The sequence below is a fragment of the Peromyscus eremicus genome, chromosome 3 (assembly GCF_949786415.1).
Source record: "Peromyscus eremicus chromosome 3, PerEre_H2_v1, whole genome shotgun sequence".
Taxonomy (NCBI): domain Eukaryota; kingdom Metazoa; phylum Chordata; class Mammalia; order Rodentia; family Cricetidae; genus Peromyscus; species Peromyscus eremicus.
The window spans coordinates 156,143,003-156,162,193 of record NC_081418.1 but is presented as its reverse complement, the minus strand read 5'-3'; the positions used below and the strand labels follow the sequence as shown (position 1 = coordinate 156,162,193).

Sequence of the window (19,191 nt, the reverse complement as noted above, 5' to 3'; positions counted from 1 at the left end):
AGTCCTCCCACTGCCTAAGTGCAGACCTTGGAAATGTGCCCACCTCAGGAAGCACCTGTCTGCCTTTCTCCCTGCAGTGCCCTGAAGGTGGCCCGCACGGCTGAGGTCCTGTCACCTTTGGGAGCACTCTATTACAACACTGGCCGACACAAGGAGGCTTTGGAAGTGTACCGGGAAGCTGTCTCACTCCAGCCTTCCCAGAGGGATCTCCGCCTGGCACTGGTGAGTAGAGAGGAGATAAAGTGATACTGGGTGTAAGTGTAGCTTGCAAACAGAGAGCTGACACCACTGAGCCTCTGAGCTGAAAGGAAAACACTGTTGTGTGACTTGTCAGGTGACTCCCGGGGCAACCTGTTACACAAGCCAAGACACAGACGCTGTTGAAGCTCCTTGTTTCCAAATAACTTCAAATTTCCCAACGCAAGCTACAAGGGAGCTGTGGGCACTGGCAAAGGACTTCCCAGCATGCCCAGGGCCTGGGTTCTATCACCAGCACCAAACCAAACAAAAACTGCCTGGAGTACTTGACCCAGATCCACTAGTTTTTGGCGTTGATGCATTTGTTTGTCACTCCTCCTGTGTGTGAGTGTCAATAGACGGGTGTGTACGAGCAAATGTTTAGGTGCGTCTGCGTGCTCTAGTATGTGGCCTGTTCTTCCTGGCGTGACAGTTGGTGGTAGATACCACCTGCTTCGTCTGTCACTTGCTCCTATGATTCCCATAAGTCAAGACGTTGTCTCATATACCCGTAGGGTGGTGATCAAACTCAGGGCAGTTAACACCTCCAACATTTTAATTTCAGTGTTTTGAATTTCATGCTTTCTTCTTAAATCAGATCTGTCATTTTCTTACATCATTGTGTTCTGTGAGGGAACTACCTCCTGGCACGTTTTATCACCTTTTTTAAGAGTCACAAGCTGTTTGATGAGTGTCTATGGCACTCCCATCACTGGCACCCAGTGCATGCAGGAATCTACTACAGCCAAATGCTGGACTCTCTGCTGTGGCATTCAGCTTTCTCTAAAATGCTTTGTGCTGGGTGTTGGGATGCTTTGTACATACCTCTCTGCAGATGTTGGTTCATCTGCTAAGGAGTGACCAGGTGTCTTCTAAGCTTGGTGCCCTGTGGTTTTTCAGGCACAGGTTTTAGCAGTGATGGGTCAGACCAAAGAAGCTGAAAAGATGACCAGTCACATAGTGTCCGAGGAACCCAGATGCCTGGAATGCTACCGCCTCCTATCGGCAATCTACAGCAAGCAGGAGCACCATGAGAAGGTAAGGAAGCTCTCTCTTCCAAGCTTTCAACCACCAAAGCAAGTGGGAATGCCAAGATGAGGTAGAAAAGGGCCCTTAGAGCCATGTGGGGTTTACATAGAAAAACAGCATACGCCAAAAGATCCTCCAGCGCCATGTTCACAATGCCACGAAGTCTTGAGAGCATTGGTCTGCACATTCCACCCACTGGGAGCTTTTCTCAGACACTCTCTTACCTCCTGACACATCTTGAAACAGCACATCCTTGACTCCTCCTTGATTTTCAGATACTTCATCTCACCATTACCAGCCCCCTTATGTCCAGCCCCTGCATGTCTAGTCCCTGCATGCCCAGCCCCTCCATACTCAGCCTCTGTATGCCCAGCTCCTGAATGTTCAGCCCCTGCATGCCCAGCCCCTGCATGTCCAGCCCCTGCATGCCCAGCTCCTGCATGCCCAGCTCCTGCATACCCAGCCCCTGACTGTCCAGCCCCTGAATGTCCAGCCCCTCCATGCCCAGCCCTCTGGCTCTCCAAGTTCTAATATTTGATGCAATCCTCAGGACAGCCCTGGGAGGCAGAACTGTGACTCTTTATCTGTATGTTGAAAAATCACATAACCATTAAATTCATTAACCTACTCAAGAAAATATTTATTAAATGCCTACAAAGTGTTGGACACTATGGTAGGCTCCAGGCATAGGGAGGATGGAAAAAAAAATGCTACTCTGGCCTAAGGAAGCTTATGTAGAGAAAGAGACAGACACTGATCAAGAAATCATAAGACAAATGTGATTGGTGAGATCAGAAAGAGGGACACCAAGCATCCCATTGAGAATCAGCACCTGGCTAGTTGAGGTCATGCCCGGTCCTGCGGGCCAGGTTATTTGATGAGACCCGAGGAGGCACCTCCTGAAAGATCAATGGGGGTGAGAGAGAAAGGAGACCAGGCGCGTAAAGGAAGACAGAGTCAGTCTGAGTTGCGTCGAGGTCTCCGTTTATTGACTGGGTGTTGAGGCTTATAAGCAGGGCTTCAGGCAGGGAGGGAGAGCAAGGGAAGCAGGGAGAGAATGGAAAATTCCTAAGGGAGGGGTCGGGGCGAGGTCGCTTTGATCCCAGGCCCCTGCAGCTGGCTGACAGGCTCCAGAAAGTTTATCTAATCATATATCCTACAGTTAGGCCAGGAACCTCCTGTCAAGGCTTGATGAAGCAGAGAAAGTCACACAAAGTTCGGGACACAGCTGTCCGGAGTCGGTCCCCAACAGTTCCCCCTCTTTTCTCAAAAATGGACCAAGTCCATTGTGATCGGGGTGGCTAAGGTCCGAGAGAGTCCCTGTCTTAGGCTACACAGGGGGCTTCCCACGCTCAGCAGCGTGCCATGTTGAGCCGGTCTCACAAAGACCTCTGTACGCTGTTGTCTCCAGCGTGGGCCCTGTACTATTCCCACCATTGAGTACCCTCTAGCAGGACCATGGGGACGCTAGGGCCTTAGGACACTGAATCTGAGTCCTTGATGGGGCTCCTGGCCGGCCTCCTTGGAATCTACTCTGTGATAATGAATCGAGACGTGTGGTGGTAAGGCCGAATCAATCTGATTTTTGATAAACCGAGTCAACCGCTGAAAGGCCCAGGGACCAAAGGTCAAACCACCCATGCTGATTTTCAAACTCCCTTTTTCTTTGAGCCAGCCTTTCCCTTAATTTTTCCATCAATTCCCTGACAATACCAGTATGGTCGGCATAAAAGCAGCATTCTTTCTTCAAGGCTGCACTTAATCCCCCCTCCTTTAAAAATAGTAAATCCAGACCTCTTATGTTTTGTAACACAACCTCAGAGAGCGAGGTTAAAGATTTCTCCAGAGCAGAAATGGATCTTTCTATGGCCTCTAGGTCAGTAGTCATAGCCATTTGTAACTGCATAAGGTGGTTGCTCTGCACGAGGGCAGTAGTTCCTGTACCAATTCCTGCAGTGATGCCCCCAATACCTAACAAGAGGGCAATAGTCATAGACACAGGTTCTCGAGTGTATCTGCCTCTCTGCTCAAAGAATTTCATAACAGAGACTAATTGGACCAGAACATAAGAGTTTTCCCATTATCAATGGCAAAGTGAGCTTCCCCTTATGTAGTTTTTGCCATCTGCAAGTGTGTCATGGGTTCAGAGGTGGATATTGGAATTCTAGCATCCTCAGTTTAGTGGTACCCAGACATGAATCATCATTTAGTTAAGACATCAGTGATATAAGAGCCAACAGTAATTAGCAGAAGCACAGGGCCAAAAGCCTTATGATGGCTGACAGAGTTCCTTATCCTCAAGGAACTTGGAACTTTATCTCAGGTTCCCTATGACAAGAAATTCCCTTTTGATCTAACATTCTGGGGTGGGGGGGAAACAGGGGCGATGTTTTCTCTCTTCTGTAATTACTTCCTGCTGACATTGGGACGTTGTTGTCAAGGTCCTGGAAAGCCAGAATGTTAGTCAAAGACAAGAGGGAACGTTTTATTGACCAGCTGAAGAGATGGTATGCATATTGGCTAAATTGGTCCATATCAGCTTTCAGCAAGTTCAGGGCTCATAGTCATTTGCAGTAGGTTGTCACCAGCAAATGATGCTTGGATGTATCTGTCAGCCAAGTGCAAACCTGTTGAGATAGATATAAACTAGGAACAGGAGTTAAAACCTATGAACTTATTTGGAACTTTTAGACCCATAGTCTTAGTAATTAAAGTATTATCAATTTGCCCTGAAATCCATAGTGTCTTTTCTATCTAGAGAACCAAGTATAGATTGGACTGAAATTTCCTTGGCCCAATGAAAAACATCTGTAAGTCTATATTTAGAACCTGTTTATCTTTTTTAAAGAGACTTATTAACTTTAATTAATTAATCCATTGATCAATCAATTACTAAGCTGAGAAAGCTATAGCTAGTCCAGTAATCAATGTCATCAAAGATCTGAGAAGGATAAACTTTACCTGAGTGTAAACTTGTAAGTCTATTTTAAAAAACAACATAGATTATCCATTACCCAGACTGCCATCATCCCAGGCTCCTATAGTCTTCATAGTGTTGGCAGGACAGGTGTCAAGACAGCATCAGTCTTGGCTGCTGGGCCCATAATGTGAAATTCTCCCTGTTGAGGAGCAACTTGGTAAAAACTGACCTTATCTTGTCAGTGTCTCATAGGCCACATCCCTGGCAGCAGGTGTTGAGTCAGAGCGTCTTGCCCAGTGGTCGGTGTTGTCCACAATTCAGGTGGCATCTTCTTGTCATTGTTCCATACCTTTTTTGGAGACCTTGGGAGTCATTGCTAGGAGCTGGGGAGCTCGGAGTCTCTGTTTGCTATAGTAAGCTTTTTATCAAATAATGTAAATGCCATATTCATCAGATCTTTGACAGGTTTGAGGACCATTATCTATTAAATGTATCTGAGCCAAACAAATCTAGGCCTAATCTTGAAAATATCTCTAAGTTTGGTAACAATAACCAGGCCAATTTGTTCTCCTAGAGATATATTAATCAAATATATCTCTTAGTTTTTTTTTATATTAAAATAGAACAGTTTATGCTTTAAACTAGTATCTGAATAGCCAGATGACTAGTATTAACTTGTATTCCTTAACACAAAGGACATGCAAACTCAGACATTCAAAACCAAACATACATGTGGCCACATTTTTCATTCATACCTGTAGAGTAGACAGACATTTTTACAACTATGACCCTTTGGAGTCTCAATGTAACAGAAAAATAGCAAGACAAAGAAATCTGAAACATGTTTCATTCTTTTTTTATATATCTCAAGTCATTTTTTATAAAAACATTATATTTTATCTTAACCAACAATAATTTGAAACCAATTTTCTTAAATGATGGCAAGTATTTGTAACCCACTGAACTCAAATGACCAAAACCCATTGTTATGCCCAGATCGCCCCCAAAGAAGCCATTGGGAGACTTAGGTACAGAATGCAAAAAGCAAGGTTTATTCAGATGAAGTAAGTTTACAAGCCTCGGCAGGGGGCTCGTTTCAAATCTCTCACGCACAGCAGGGAGATTGGAAGGAGCGCCCCTTTCTTAGTGAGGCTAGTTCTTAAAGGCACAGACCACATAATTCATCTCTCACAGCCCGCCTTCCTTCTGGTTCACATCAGTAATTTTTCATATTATCTTTATTTCTTGTTTGTTAAACAACCGTGTCTAGGAGTTTTACGAGCTGTCTCCGGGGTTCAAGAAGTTTGGGATGTTTTATGACCACTTAGCCTCTGCCAGATGGTCATATATTCTGACTCTGTGTTTTTCTAAGTTTCTGTAGCTGATAAAGCCACCTGGGAAAAAGGGGTCTAACTTTTCATCTACACTTAGGAATCCTGGTTTAGGCTCCTCTTTATCTGTAGGGGATAGAGGAAGGGGGGTTATTGAGGTTTCACACCATGTAAATTTGTATTTTTCCTGTGGAAACAAAAGCATAGTTTTTCCAGTATCTTGAACTGGTAATTTAACATTTCTTTTTAAGCAATATCAGGACAGAGAAGGGTTAACAAGAGAAGCTGCTGGCCAGCAGAAGAGACTTTGAAGTCATCACAGTAAAGGAAGGGAGGGTCAGATTCTCTCTTTAGTGTTCACACAGTTTTTGTCAATTGCAAGCAGTTCCCCATTGCCCTGTCCAAAGCTCCTGTCTTTGCCTGTACGGAGAGCACGCACCCCCACCCTCGTGAGAGCAGCCAGCTGGCTGCAGTCCTGATAGCAAGAGAGCTAGGGAGGGACGGAGATGGCCTTTGTTATGCCTCTCTTTCCTCCTCTTCCTCTAGGAAAATAAGGGAGGTTAGTAAACAGAAACAAATAACATTTACACAGACAATCCAAGAACTGGAACATCAGCACTGAGATGATGGCCTCATTCACAGCCAGCAAGCCCCTCTTGCAGTATGCAAGCCCCATCTGGCAGGAGCTACCTGTTTATCTTAGTTCAATCGGGGTGTGGGGGTGGGGAACCCAGCTCCCTCTATTGTGGCTCACACATCCTTCCAGTGGGCTAGGCAAAGGTCTAGTAGAGAAGAAGGGAACTGTCCCAGTCAAGTCAACAAAGAGAACAATTAATACATTACACACAAGACCAAGGGCACACGAAAAAACTTTGCCCCAACAAAGCTCCAAGAACAATGACAGCCTGATGTGCTCTGGGGGGAGTGACCCTCCAGGCTCAATCACACCAAAAACAATCCAGAGTCAAGGACTCTGTCCTTAATCAAACAGACATCAGGGGCTTCCACATCCCTGTCAGGCAGACATGCACCTTTTTTTCTTGGAAGAGGAGAGAGTAAAGTAACAATGATCACAACAAAACATACAAAAAAACCCCACAAAATGGCTCTGACAATTTCCCGGGACAAAATACAAAGTGGCTCTTCCTCCCACCGTGGGGGAAGATACCCAAAGATGCTCCTAAACCAAATTGTCACCTCTGAGGTGGCCTTAGGCATCTGGGACGTCTCCCTTCGCCGCCAGGTTCACTGTCCGGACACGTCTGTCCCAGTGAGAGCCTGCAAAGTACAAATCGATCGACCGGTACAAAACAAAAGTAACATGACAGAGATACACAGACAAGACAGAGAGCTCTCTTACTGGTAGATGTCAATAAACCTCTGGACCCTTGGGTGTCAGGCAGGGGGAGTTTGAGAGAAAATCCTCTGCAAGGGCTAGTAAATGTGAAACACGCCCATGTCCCTCTGCTTCCTTTAGAACATCTCTAATCACACCATAAAAACTAAAAAAGGCGTTGGGGACATTTTCCCTGTCTCTGAGTAATTTGTTAATATCTTTTCCAACCTTGTTCCAAGTCAGAGGGTGAATTCCTGGTCCATTAATCACTAACCAGGGACATTTCTCCTCCGCATATTGGAAGAATTTTATCAAATCCTTTTTCTTAACTCTTATTCCTCTCTCCCTAAGATTACCTTTTCATCTCCTTTAGAAAAACAGCCTCTTTAGATAAATTTTTGCCCATGATCGATGGGACGACACACTTACCTCAAGACTCTCCCGTGTTGCACGAGTGATGCAGTCCGGGCGTCTCTACCCTGATCCTCTCTGGGGCCCCTTCTGTTGTCCGTCGTCCGGCAGGTCACCGTGCCTCGAGCCCCACGTTCGGGCGCCACTTGCCCGGTCCTGCGGGCCAGGTTATTTGATGAGACCCAAGGAGGCACCTCCTGAAAGATCAATGGGGGCGGGGCGAGAGAGAAAGGAGACTTATAAGCAGGGCTTCAGGCAGGGAGGGAGAGCAAGGGAAGCAGGGAGAGAATGGAAAATTCCTAAGGGAGGGGTCGGGGCGAGGTCGCTTTGATCCCAGGCCCCTGCAGCTGGCTGACAGGCTCCAGAAAGTTTATCTAATCATATATCCTACAGTTAGGCCAGGAACCTCCTGTCAAGGCTTGATGAAGCAGAGAAAGTCACACAAAGTTCGGGACACAGCTGTCCGGAGTCGGTCCCCAACAAGGTCAGGTCTCCACATGGCAAGATGTGAGGGAAGGGTCAAGAGAGGAAGAGGTCAGCAAGCAAAATGGGCCTATGACAGCAGAAGCAGGTGTGCCTAAGGCATGAAGGGTGGGGGAGGGGCAGAGCACAGAGTTGAAGGTGCAAACGTGACTAGACCCACACACCTAGGGAAAGGCCATGGGCTTTATCCCTGATCTAGGATAAACTTTGGAGTCTTCACAACAAGGCAGAATTGTACTTCTAAGCAATGTCTGTGTGTGTAAAGGTGGGGCAGGAACCAGGGGCCAGTAGTCCTGCAAACCCCACTGCAACTGTGTAACCTTGTAAACTGATCAAGATGTTTGATTCTTGCTCAACTGTAAATAGGGAACCTGAGGCATAGGGAATGATCTTTCTGGGGCCATTAATTCCCAATGAGAAAATGAGAGTGTAGAAAGTATGTTTTGTTTGTCATGAGTCACACTAGCAGATGGCTATGAACAGAGGTGTAATGTCACTCTAAGTTAGGGTTCCTACATTTACCCCTGCTGCAGGCGCTCGAGGCCATAGACAGGGCTCTTCAGCTGAAGCCCAGGGACCCAAAAGTCATATCTGAACTTTTCTTCACAAAAGGAAACCAGCTGAGAGAGCAGAACCTTCTGGATAAAGCTTTTGAGGTAAGACGAGCCAAACTGCCATTAAATTTACAGGTTTATATTTTTGGTTGTGATTCTAGTCTTTAATGGCTGAGCTATCCCTCCGGGTTTAAATGAATACTGCAGCCATAAGGGAATCTGGGCAGTCAACTCTCGTCACTGGCGGTTTGTGAAAGTTCTGCTTAGCGGACAGTGGCTCCTTTCCTTTAAGCCTCTGGTTTTTGATGACTCACCTACACAACACCTCTGAATTATCTCTTCAAGTTTCATGGTTAGAAAACATTCAAAGAATTTCATATTCTAGAATTCTGAAGAGCCACCTACACTGTCTGTTTTGTCTGCAAGAACCTTTATCACAGCTCGACGGGAGCCCAAGGAGCTTTGGGCATTTATGTGTCTGTGACACCTGCCATCACCTCTAGATTTCCTCTCATTTCCAGGGCTCTTTACATAGGGTCATGCAGTCTTCCCCAGGAAGCCCCTCTAGACCATCCATCTTGGTCTTTCTTCTGAAACTTTTCTTCTGAAACTTAGGAAGTATCATGTCAGGGATGGCAGGATAGCTCAGTGGGTCAAGGCACTTGCCTCCAAACCTGACCACCTGGGACCACTTGGTGGAAGAAGGACGCTGACTCCTCCCAAGTTGGCCTCTACTTCCACATGTTTGCAGTGACATGCATGTACCTATTGTGTGAGCACACACACACACACACACACACAAATATTTAAAACAATTCCTGTGTTAGCAGGATGTGGTGATATATCTGGAGGCAGAGTCAATAGGATCATAAGTTCAAGGCCAGTGAGTTCCAGGGCAACAAGGCTATAATGAGAGACTTGGTCTCAAAAAAACAAAAGAAAAAAATGTAAACATTCATCATTAAGGTTATCAGTCATTTGCCCCTGAGCAGCTAAAATTACAGGAGTGTGCCACTACGTTTCAGCTTTGAAGAGCTTCCAAAAGGTAGGGAAAAAAAAAAAAAAAAACAGGTGTCGTGACCCCTATAAAACAATGTAAGCATGCTGCTTAGATACTTAGCAACAAGTTGGAGGTTGAAGGGGCTGGGCCGTGGTTGAGCGGCTAGAAGAGCACCTCAGGTTCTCTGATTTCTCATTAATTAATTAATTTATTTACTTGTTTGTTTGTTTGTATATTTGAGTGCTGGGGATGGAGCCCAGGGCCTCACACAGGCTGAGCTTGTGTTCTGCACTGAACTACCCTCCTTGGATTCTGTAATCCTGACAGCAGTGTTCCTTATCAGCTCATTTATGGATGAGGAAGACCATCAAGCACAGCTTTCTTGCAGAACCAGAGAAACAAGCTGTTCCGGAAATCCCTGGCTCCCCAGTGGCATGCCATATATGTGCTGTCGTAGAAGCCCCCGAGGCCCTTCAACCATCAGCTCTAAAAACGATAACAGACTAAACTTGCCGGCTGCTAAGTGGCTGTTAGCGGTCTCCATGTGGGCTGGGTTTGCATAGTTCTGTGGCATCTTAGGTGCATCTCATGTGTTAACATGAAGCTTTCCTTCTTCGCTCAGAGCTATGAGGCTGCTGTGACCCTGGATCCTGACCAGGCACAGGCGTGGATGAACATGGGTGGAATCCGGCACATCCAGGTAGGAGTGGCACTCATTGTGTTCTCATCCTGGTTTAGAAGCCACTGTTCATTTTCTGTTTGAAATCACTTGAATACTTAAAACATAGACATTCTGAAAGTAAAATTCAGAAGAGCTATGTTTTCTGAATCATGAATATTATGGACCTGTTTAAATGTTTATAAGCTTAACTCTATTATACTGCTGATCATAAGGAAAATCACATGTGGAAAGAAGGGTTATCGGACAGCAGCTGAGGTCTGTGTGCACTGACCCTGTGAAGCTTGGCAACTCCTCAGCATTACCAGACTGTTAATTTAAATATGCTTTACTATTTCCTATTTTTCATTATGTGTGATTGTGGGATATGAGTGCAATGCCCTCAGAGGCCAGCAGAGGGTGATGGTGGGCCCCCAGAGCTGGCGTTATGGGCCTTTCTTTGTAAGATGCCCAGCATGGGTGCTAAGACCTGAACGTGGGTCCTCTGTAAGAGCAGTATGCTTCACTGGTGAAGCATTTCTCCTGCCCCTTTATTTTCCATGTTGAAAATATTTTTTATTCCCTAACCTCTTAGTGGAAAACATGTTTGTCTGCTTTGGTCCCCACCCCCTAAAGTTAACTTTGGGTGAGTCTTTCTGCCAAGAATGATCGAAAGTGACCCTAGGTGGGTGGCGTTGTTTGTGGCCAATAAAGTCAAAGATGTGTTGTGATTCATTCATGCATGTACTCATTCATCTGACTTGCATCTCTACTGAGCATCCATCCTGTATGCCAGGTGCATGTCTAGATACTGGGCATGTAACAGTGATCAGACAAGACAGAAACTCTTGTCCTGGTAGAATTGATACTCTAGTTTGGGGTGACAGGGAATAAGTACACGTGTACACACGTCAGATAGTAAGATGTGTATGAAGAAAAAAAGGAAAGGAGAGGGGTGCTGACAGGGCTCTTAGAGAAGGCTCCTGTAGAATGCAGGGATCTGAAGGGGTCAAGTCATGTGGACAGATGAAGAGCACATGCAGAGGTCTGAGGCTGAAGGTGCTGGTGTGTGTGGAAAATGGTAAGCAGGCAGCATGACTGGTCAGAGGAGGTAAAAGGAGATGGTGGACGCCGAGGCCCGAGAGTGAGGCCTAAAAGCGATTCCTGGAGCTTGGGTTTTTGTGCCAAGTAGCTGGGTCCTGGAAGGGCTTTTCACAGAGATGCCAGGGTCTGACTTGTGGGCCAACTTGCCCTCAGGCTTCTATCAGACCCTGCAGGCATGAGGGATAGTGTAGTGATGAGAATTTCCAAGAGGCCTGCCAGTGTTTTCCTCCCACAGGCACCTGAGCACTCTTAGAAAGACAGCGGAGTGAAAGGGGCTTGCAGCTGCTCGGGTAAGGGCACAATGTCTTCCTCGTTGTGGGGAATCTAAGCTGTCGTTGCTCAGTCACAGACCCACAGTACTGTGGGATGTTCAGCAACATCTGTCAAACAGAGTGGACTTTCCTAAGAATAGTGCATTATTTTAAATATTCAATAGTTGTTTTTTAGAATAATGTATAACTTTCCCAGGTGGAATATAACAAACATTAAAGTTCAGTTGTTAATTTGAAGTAGAAAGAATATACCCAAGATCATTCAAAAGGAAAAATAGTATAATTATTATGTATCTGAACTCAAGGCTGTATGTTCACAGGACAGAGCTCTGGAGATTGAGGAAATATCTACTGAGTATATTGTTTTCAAATGTTCTTGTATAATATTAGAGGGACCAGCCTTAATATTGTACATCCCAGGGGCTCAGGAGAGAGAACTACTAATGGTGAGGACTATTTTCAGGAAATAGAATCTCAGCACACTGAGCTCTATAGTCCACTTGCTTTAATTCCTCTGGCATAACATCCTTTATACACAGCTTCAGTTCTGTTCTCGTGCCTAGCTCCTTTCTTGCCTGATTTCTCTCTATACTTATCTATTGATCCCTCTAAGTTCTATCTCAATTCTCTCATCTTAATTCTGCCTTATCTAGGTCCTTTTCATCTTGTTCTTACCCAGCTAGTACTTCCTCACCTTCCATCTCGTCCCTCTAGTACTCTCTTCTAGCCCTCCAATCTAGTTCTTCCCCATCTCAGTTTGTTCCTCTCAAGTTCTTACCTGTCTAGTTCTTCCATTCTCTTTTCTCTTCTTCATCCTGTTCTCTCAGTGTAAGAAGGGAGGGTCCAAGCTACATTGTGTAAAGCTATTACCTAATGTCCACCTGACCTAGGCAGTGTCTCCTTGTGGAATTTACCTTAAGTCAGGTGACTAGCATGTAAACTGTTATCACTGTTAGTCCTTGAAAGTGGCTAAGGGAGATATCTGATTCTAGAGAAAGCCTTTCCTGAGGCTGTTCTCCAAAGTCCTGGAATATGTATGTCCAGAGAGTGATCAGTCCACACTGTTAGCCCTTCTTAGGGAAAAGTCCTTCTTGGGAAAACTATGAAGGCACACATGATTTTCATAACAGAATACAGCTGATATATCACAAGCCAAATAACACCAAAAGCTCCTTGGAATTTGGCTTCCTCTGGAAGAAATCCTTGATCCCTTCAGGTAGTGACTTTGCCATAACCAGCTGAGTTCTTATGATATATTCCTGCGGCCCGCAGCAAAATGTAATTGACATTCATTAAAATAATCAGCCTTTGTCACTGCAGACATCATGGATTAGCCTGAGCTTAGGAAACTCTCATACTCATAGTTTAACAAGTCTGTGGGTAAATTTGAATAATGTGTGTAGTGGGCACAGCTTGGCTGTGCAGGAACAATCCTGAACTTCCTGTGTCTTTTGCAAGGAGTGTTCATCACAATATCACTCATGCTGGCCCTGGCTCCTGCCTGCCCTGTGCCTGGGGAGTATAGGCCTCCAAGGCTTATGGAAGTGAAGAGTTGAAATAAGGCTTTGAAAGGAGGTGGCATAGGAGATGGGGGGAAAAACACTGAAAGTTGTGGTAGTCCTAGGAAGGAAGGACACAATCACACCATGTGTCTAAGGTCAGTGCTGTGACCTGAAGTGCCTCAGATGTAGACAGTCAAGTCTAACTGCACAATTCACTCCACCTCTCACATTTTTGCCCTTACATGCAGCCCCTGCAGTAATTGTATAGGATATTTTTAGTGTGTCTGCAGTTTGACAGGTAGGCCATTCCATGAGGTCAGTTACAGAATCCTCTATTTATGGTATCTTGTCTGTTCAGAAAGTGTTGGACTTTGAACATTTTGCGTTTTGGGGTGAGGGATGCTCACTGTCTGTTATGTTCCCTGAACTTTTACACAAGATGAAGTAAGGAGATGGGCTGGAATTTCAAGCTCTAATGGGATTTCATCATCCAAGCCATATTTCTTTTTTTTTTATTAAGAATTTTTTTATTCATTTTACATACCAACCACAGATCCCCCTCTCATCCCTCCTCCTGTCATGGGGAGTCAGCAAAGTCTGGTAAATTCAGTTGAGGCAGGTCCAAGCCCCTCTTCCTGCATCAAGGCTGTGCAAGGTGTCCTACCATAGGTAATTGGTCCCAAAAAGCCAGCTCATGTACCAGGGAAAGATCCTGATCCCACTGCCAGGGTCCCCTGAAACAGACCAAGCTACATAACTGCCTCGATTGTGCAGAGGGCCTAGTTCAGTCCCATGCAGGTTCCACAGCTGTTGGTCTAAAGTTCATGAGTTCCTGTTAGCCAAGCCATATTTCAAAGTTCTGTTTCAGCATGGCTTCATGATGGCCACCCATGCTTTGCAGAATATTGTTGTCTAGTAGAGCTCTCAGGCATGTTCTGTATCTTCACTATCAAGGAGCAGTGACTGGCCACAGCAACTGGACACAGGAAATGTGTCTGGTATGACTGATAGATGGATTCTAGTCTTAATTAATGAAAATTCAGTTCTAGAAATCAGATTGTTACAGTTTGTATATACCATAGACTTAGGATTGTTGACTTAAGGGATATAATTTAAAAAAATAAACAGGGTTTACAGTTTAATCAAGAATAGAGCAATTTGAAGGAGAGAGGGCACACATATTTTGTGCAAAAAACAGAAACCCAGTGATCTGAAACAATACCAAGGTTAAGAATGAGGCCTAGATTCGGGGTAGCCTCCAAGGACAGCTTGAGGCCTGCATGTGGAGTATCTTGCGATTTCTTGGACCCATAAGTGTGCAGGCACCCAGATGTACGCTGGGCTTATTGGAAGCCAGAGACTTGGAGGAGGATGCTGGAGGTAACAGAAATGCAGCAGAACTGAGCTCCTTGCCTCAAGTAACTTTGGCCTTTTTCATCAGCATTAATTGTCGAATATAACTACACAAGCCAGTGCTGGGTTCTCAGTGGACAATTCCTTCTCTTTTTTTCAGCATTTCCACACCCTCTTACACCAGCTGTACACATAAACACCATGAGAACTAGACAGTGAGTCATAGAGACTGAGCAGTCTACCCAGTGATGGGGGTAACTCCAGCATTCTGTTGAGGTCTCACTGTGTCAGGCAGCATCTAAGCTCTTGACACACACAAACACACGTGGGAAGACACTTACACCTTGGTAAGCATTAGCTGCTAGCTTTGGAGAGGTGTTAATTTGAATTGTGATAGAAATTTAGAACATCTCTGGTGTCCACCCACATGAGAGCTGCAGCTGAGGATGATGTAAAATCAATTTGTTGTTTTAGAGTGGGAAGAAATCGGGCAGCTTCCTGGGGACGGTGTAAACATCTATGCCTCAGATAGGGCAGACCAAGAAAAGAGTCCTGCTTCAGTCCAGCGTGGTAAATCAGTGAGTCTCTGTTTCACTCACAGGAGTGTGTGTGACTCACTGAAAGCCTGCCTCAGCTGTGTCTCCAGAGCTGCCTGCCCAACTTCCATGAGTCTTAGCCCCCTGAGTCTCCTTCCTCAACTTCCAGCAACTGTTTACTGCTTATGTTACCTCAGAGAGGGGCCTCAGGAGTCCTGCAAGTCTCATGAGCTTCCTGGGCCTTGTGAGCAGAGGAAACAGACAACAAAAGCTTCGTAGCAGTCTGAGTCTTGGGGCTCTGCAGGGCTCAGGTCTGCAAGGCTGCACCAGAGGCGGAAGATGATGCATTAGGCCGTAGAGAAGGGAATAGAAAAGCTACTAGCTGTGACCAATGGTCAGTGATCAGCTGGGCCCAGGCACACATGTTATTAAACAGTGTTGACAGAAGTGGGAGCAGGTGTGCTCAGCAGGTCAGAGGTCACATTCCTTCTCCCCTCCTGCAGCAAGTGTCTGGCTGGTGCTTTTCACCACATACCCTGGCTAGGAGATAATCCTGAGTTCGTCTTTAAATTTATTTTTTAAGATTTATTTGCTTTATGTGTATGAGTTTTTTATCTGTATGTATGTATGGGTACCATGTATGAAGTGCTCACAGAGGTCAGAAGAGAGTGTTTGATCCCTTGGAGGTACAGATGGTTGTAAGCCATCATGTGTGTGCTGTGAATGGCACCAAACCCCAGGGTCCTCTAAAAGAACAAGTGCTCTTAACCGTAGAGCCATACCTCCAGCCCCAGGTCCATCTTTTAATCAAGTCTTGCATTGTGTAAAACTGGCATTAGGCACAGGCTGCTTATGTGTTTCAGTTGAAAATTAGAGCAATCTAAAGATAAAATGGATGTCTGTTTAATTATTGCTCTCCCTCCGTCTCTACCCCCACCCCAAGCCTATTTGCTTACAAAGAACAGCAGCCCCGTGCTAACCTCCTGAGAACACTACAAAATAACAATCTCCTTCTCTGTAGTAAGATAGCTGAAATCTGTGTTTCTGCCGTTGAACCTTATGGTGTAGCTATCAGCCTCCACGTTCTCCATCTGGTCTGGTTCTTAAAACAAATGGATTCCCCTAAAGCACCCCAAGAGATAAGGATAACAATATCCACAGATAAGGTTTCCTTAGGGGAACTTAACTGGCAGTCAGAGGAAGGGGTCTTCTCCCATCCTCAGAGGGTTGTGCTGAGCAGTCTTTCTCTTTTTCTACACCCCCCCCCCCCCCAGGGAAGCTACGTGTCTGCAAGGGCCTATTACGAGAGAGCCCTGAGGCTGGTTCCGGACAGCAAGCTGCTGAAGGAAAATCTAGCCAAGCTGGATCGCCTGGAGAGAAGGTTACAAGAAGTCCGAGAAAGGGATCAAACATAGCTCTGAGGACACAGTCATGTGGGACTCAGCAGGCTGGAAGAGGACAGAGTGGGGGCGGTCTTGCTCATACACAGCAGGCTCTGCCAGCCAGGCAGTCCCCTCCTGGTGGGTGGCACAGCAAGACAGCTGCTGGGGACTGTGCTGAGTTGTTTCCATGAAGGGACAAACAGCCAAGGCGAGCAGGCCACCTGCAGGGAAGGGAAATAGCCTGTTACAGGTTCCTCTGTGTCAGTCCCTGGTCCCAGGATGCAGACACTGAACTCCATTCTTACTGTAGCCCAGAAGCACAGAAGCTTGGAGTTCTGTAGAGGAGACAGCTGTTCATAAGGAAGGATGTGTCCTCTGAAGTCAGCTCTTGGGAAAGTCTACTTGTGGAAGTTTAATTCATTCTCAAGAATCCGGAATGGGTGGTGAAGAACATTGGTAGAGTCTTGTGGAAGTCATAGGAACAGGGCACTTGATCGCTGGGCTTGGTCTAATAACTCCCAAGAGACTAAGGACCTTTGGAGAAGTACATTAAATTCCACTCTGATATATGCTTTTCCAGTGCCTAAAACATGAGGGGATCTTCTAGAATTGTATGTGGGTATCTTTATTTCTACAGGATAAATCTCCCTGAGCAGTAAAAAAGAGCTGAGCATCCTTGATTCTTTATGAAAATGTTTGAATTGTATTCCAGATTGTACTAGAGTTGTGTCTCCACGCTGAAACTTCTCAGTGCATTAACCAGGAGACTCCTACCCTGAAATATGCTGCTCAGGTGAGGAGCGGCAGGGTGCACTCTGCATGGAAGTGTTAAGGGATCAGTCCAGAGAAGTGCTCTCCTTTATTCTCGTAAGGTCAAGACGTCGTGAGATTTATTATTTTTGAAACATTGAGGAACCTTTACATTGTGTTACAGAATTCCTCACAGATTGAGGTGAGGGAAGAAAGCTCTATTTATTGACTTTTGAGTTTTAGTAGGAATTCTGTACTTAAACGCAAGTGACCAAAAGCAGACCGTCTGCTTAGTAAGTTTGCAGACTCCATGGAGAATGCTCTAAAACTCTCGGGTAAAGTCTAAATTCATAATTTTTTAAAAATATATTTATATTTAAAAATGAGGAAGGCAAAGTTGAAATCATAATTTGACATTATTTTTAGTGTTATTTATTGTATAACTTATAAAATATTTAATATATATCCATATGTCTTGTTTTTTTTCTCTGTACATAGTCATTTTGATAGCAGCTCTCAAAACCAATCATATGAAAACTGCAAAATACGAAAGCTTTAACAGTCTCCCCAAATAATACTGGTTATTTGCCACTTAAAGCTAATGGAATTAGGGGCAGCTCAGTGTCTGGGTAGTCAGTGAAGGAGCTGGAGTACCTGCTTCTAACTGGTACTTATCAATGGAGACAGAGACACACAGGAAGTGCAGGTCCTGATGCTGAGCCAGCTGTCAGACACACATGACAGCTGGAAGGCAAAGCGTCCACCTGCACAGCCAGAGGGAAAGCCCCTGCTTCTTGCAACCCAGCATCAAGATGCAGTGCCTCTGTATGTTATTTTTCTGGCAGGTAAATTGAAATAAATGGCTGAAAACTTATTTGAAAAGACATGCTGAAGCCAGGTGGTGGTGGTGCACGCCTTTAATACCACTACTTTGGAGGTAGAGGCAGGCTGATCTCAATGAGTTCAAGGCCAGCCTGGTCTACAGAGTGAGTTCCAGGACAGCCAGGGCTACACAGAGACCCTACCCCCCAAAAAGGGCATTTGACCCAGTGCACACCTGCTTTTTGGGGCCAGTATTTGTCACTGTCACCTGATATATGTAATTGTCTGTCAGTGTTACATATCATAAATTGATCCAGAATCTTATTTTCTTCTTCCATCTAAGACATCTTTAGTACCAAGGTAAAAACTATGTACCTATAGTGTTTATTATAAAGTAATTCCAAGCCCCTAATTTGGAAAGCAGGGGTCCTTGGTCACATCTTAGTACCACTTTGTAGAATAGTATTTACCAAAATGGGTGCATTAAAAACTAATGGGACAGATTGAACTTCAAAGTTTGACATAATTCTGCCTTATGTAAAGTGCTACAGAAGGTCTCCATGTAAACTTGTTGGAATAATTAAAAAGGTATTTATAACATAGACGTTTCTAAGGAGAAAAGGCCACATGGCGTCTAGAGACTGCTGCATGGGGCCTCTTCTTTCATTTGTCTGCCCACTCTGACATCTCCCTGAGCAGTAAAAATAAGCACTGTTTAATAAGAGAAACAAAGTCAGCGTGCTGTTTGGCTCGGATATTGAATGAGCCAGTGAGAGAGTTTCCATGGTAGATATGTTGCCTGGGAGAAAAATCAATTACGAAGTGTGTTTTCAAAGCTGTTGAGTGTATCTTGTAACATGCTGTTTGGTTCTTGTGACGTGGACTAATCCGTGGGAGTCATCCTTATTACAGTAGAAACAGAGATCCTGGATGTGAAAATGCATCTGATTTGTCATTAGCAGGCTTGTGCTTCATGAGTGACTGGAGAGCTGTTTCTGAAATCTAGGAGTAGAGCTAACTTTGTGCACGAAAATACTCTGCTGGCAATTCTAACGTTGTCATTGTCCTCATCATTGGTACTGAGAATTGGACCCAGGACCTTGTACATACCAGGAAGCACTCTCTCCCACTGAGCTCTATTCTCAGCTAAAATTATTCTTAGGGTTTTGTTTTGTTTTATTTTTTACAAGAGTCTAGTGTGTGTCTCAGAATTCTGTAACATGCCGTGGGTAGGAAGGAGGAGACAAAGAATGAATCAGGAGTTGCTTTGCCTGGGCTGAGCCCCCAGCATGGAGTTTCTGGGGTTCTTTCCTCTGTTACACATAGAGCCCTTCACATCCCTGGAGCCCCTCCCCCACCATTCGCTGTCAGGCCTGCCCATCATCGTCCCTAGACTAGTGCTTGTCATGAAATCCACTATGAAATCCACCCGGTGGCAGTCCATTCATGTGCCCTTTGACATAGAAGCTGCAGGAATAGCTTTGGTGGCTTACTTCAAATTTGGGGATTAT

At 45.1% G+C, this 19,191-nt stretch overlaps 1 protein-coding gene across 1 annotated transcript in view; it reads left to right on the top strand.

Moving 5' to 3' along the window:
• Tmtc1 (transmembrane O-mannosyltransferase targeting cadherins 1) overlaps nucleotides 1-19,091 on the top strand; it is a 223,706-nt gene extending 204,615 nt beyond the window's left edge. The window contains exons 16-20 of the mRNA XM_059256410.1: nucleotides 78-222; nucleotides 1,138-1,275; nucleotides 8,281-8,403; nucleotides 9,924-10,001; nucleotides 16,001-19,091. Coding sequence (XP_059112393.1) covers nucleotides 78-222; nucleotides 1,138-1,275; nucleotides 8,281-8,403; nucleotides 9,924-10,001; nucleotides 16,001-16,141 — 625 coding nt within the window. The 3' untranslated portion in view covers nucleotides 16,142-19,091. The remainder of the gene's footprint in view (nucleotides 1-77; nucleotides 223-1,137; nucleotides 1,276-8,280; nucleotides 8,404-9,923; nucleotides 10,002-16,000) is intronic.
• The last annotated feature ends 100 nt before the right edge of the window (nucleotides 19,092-19,191 follow it).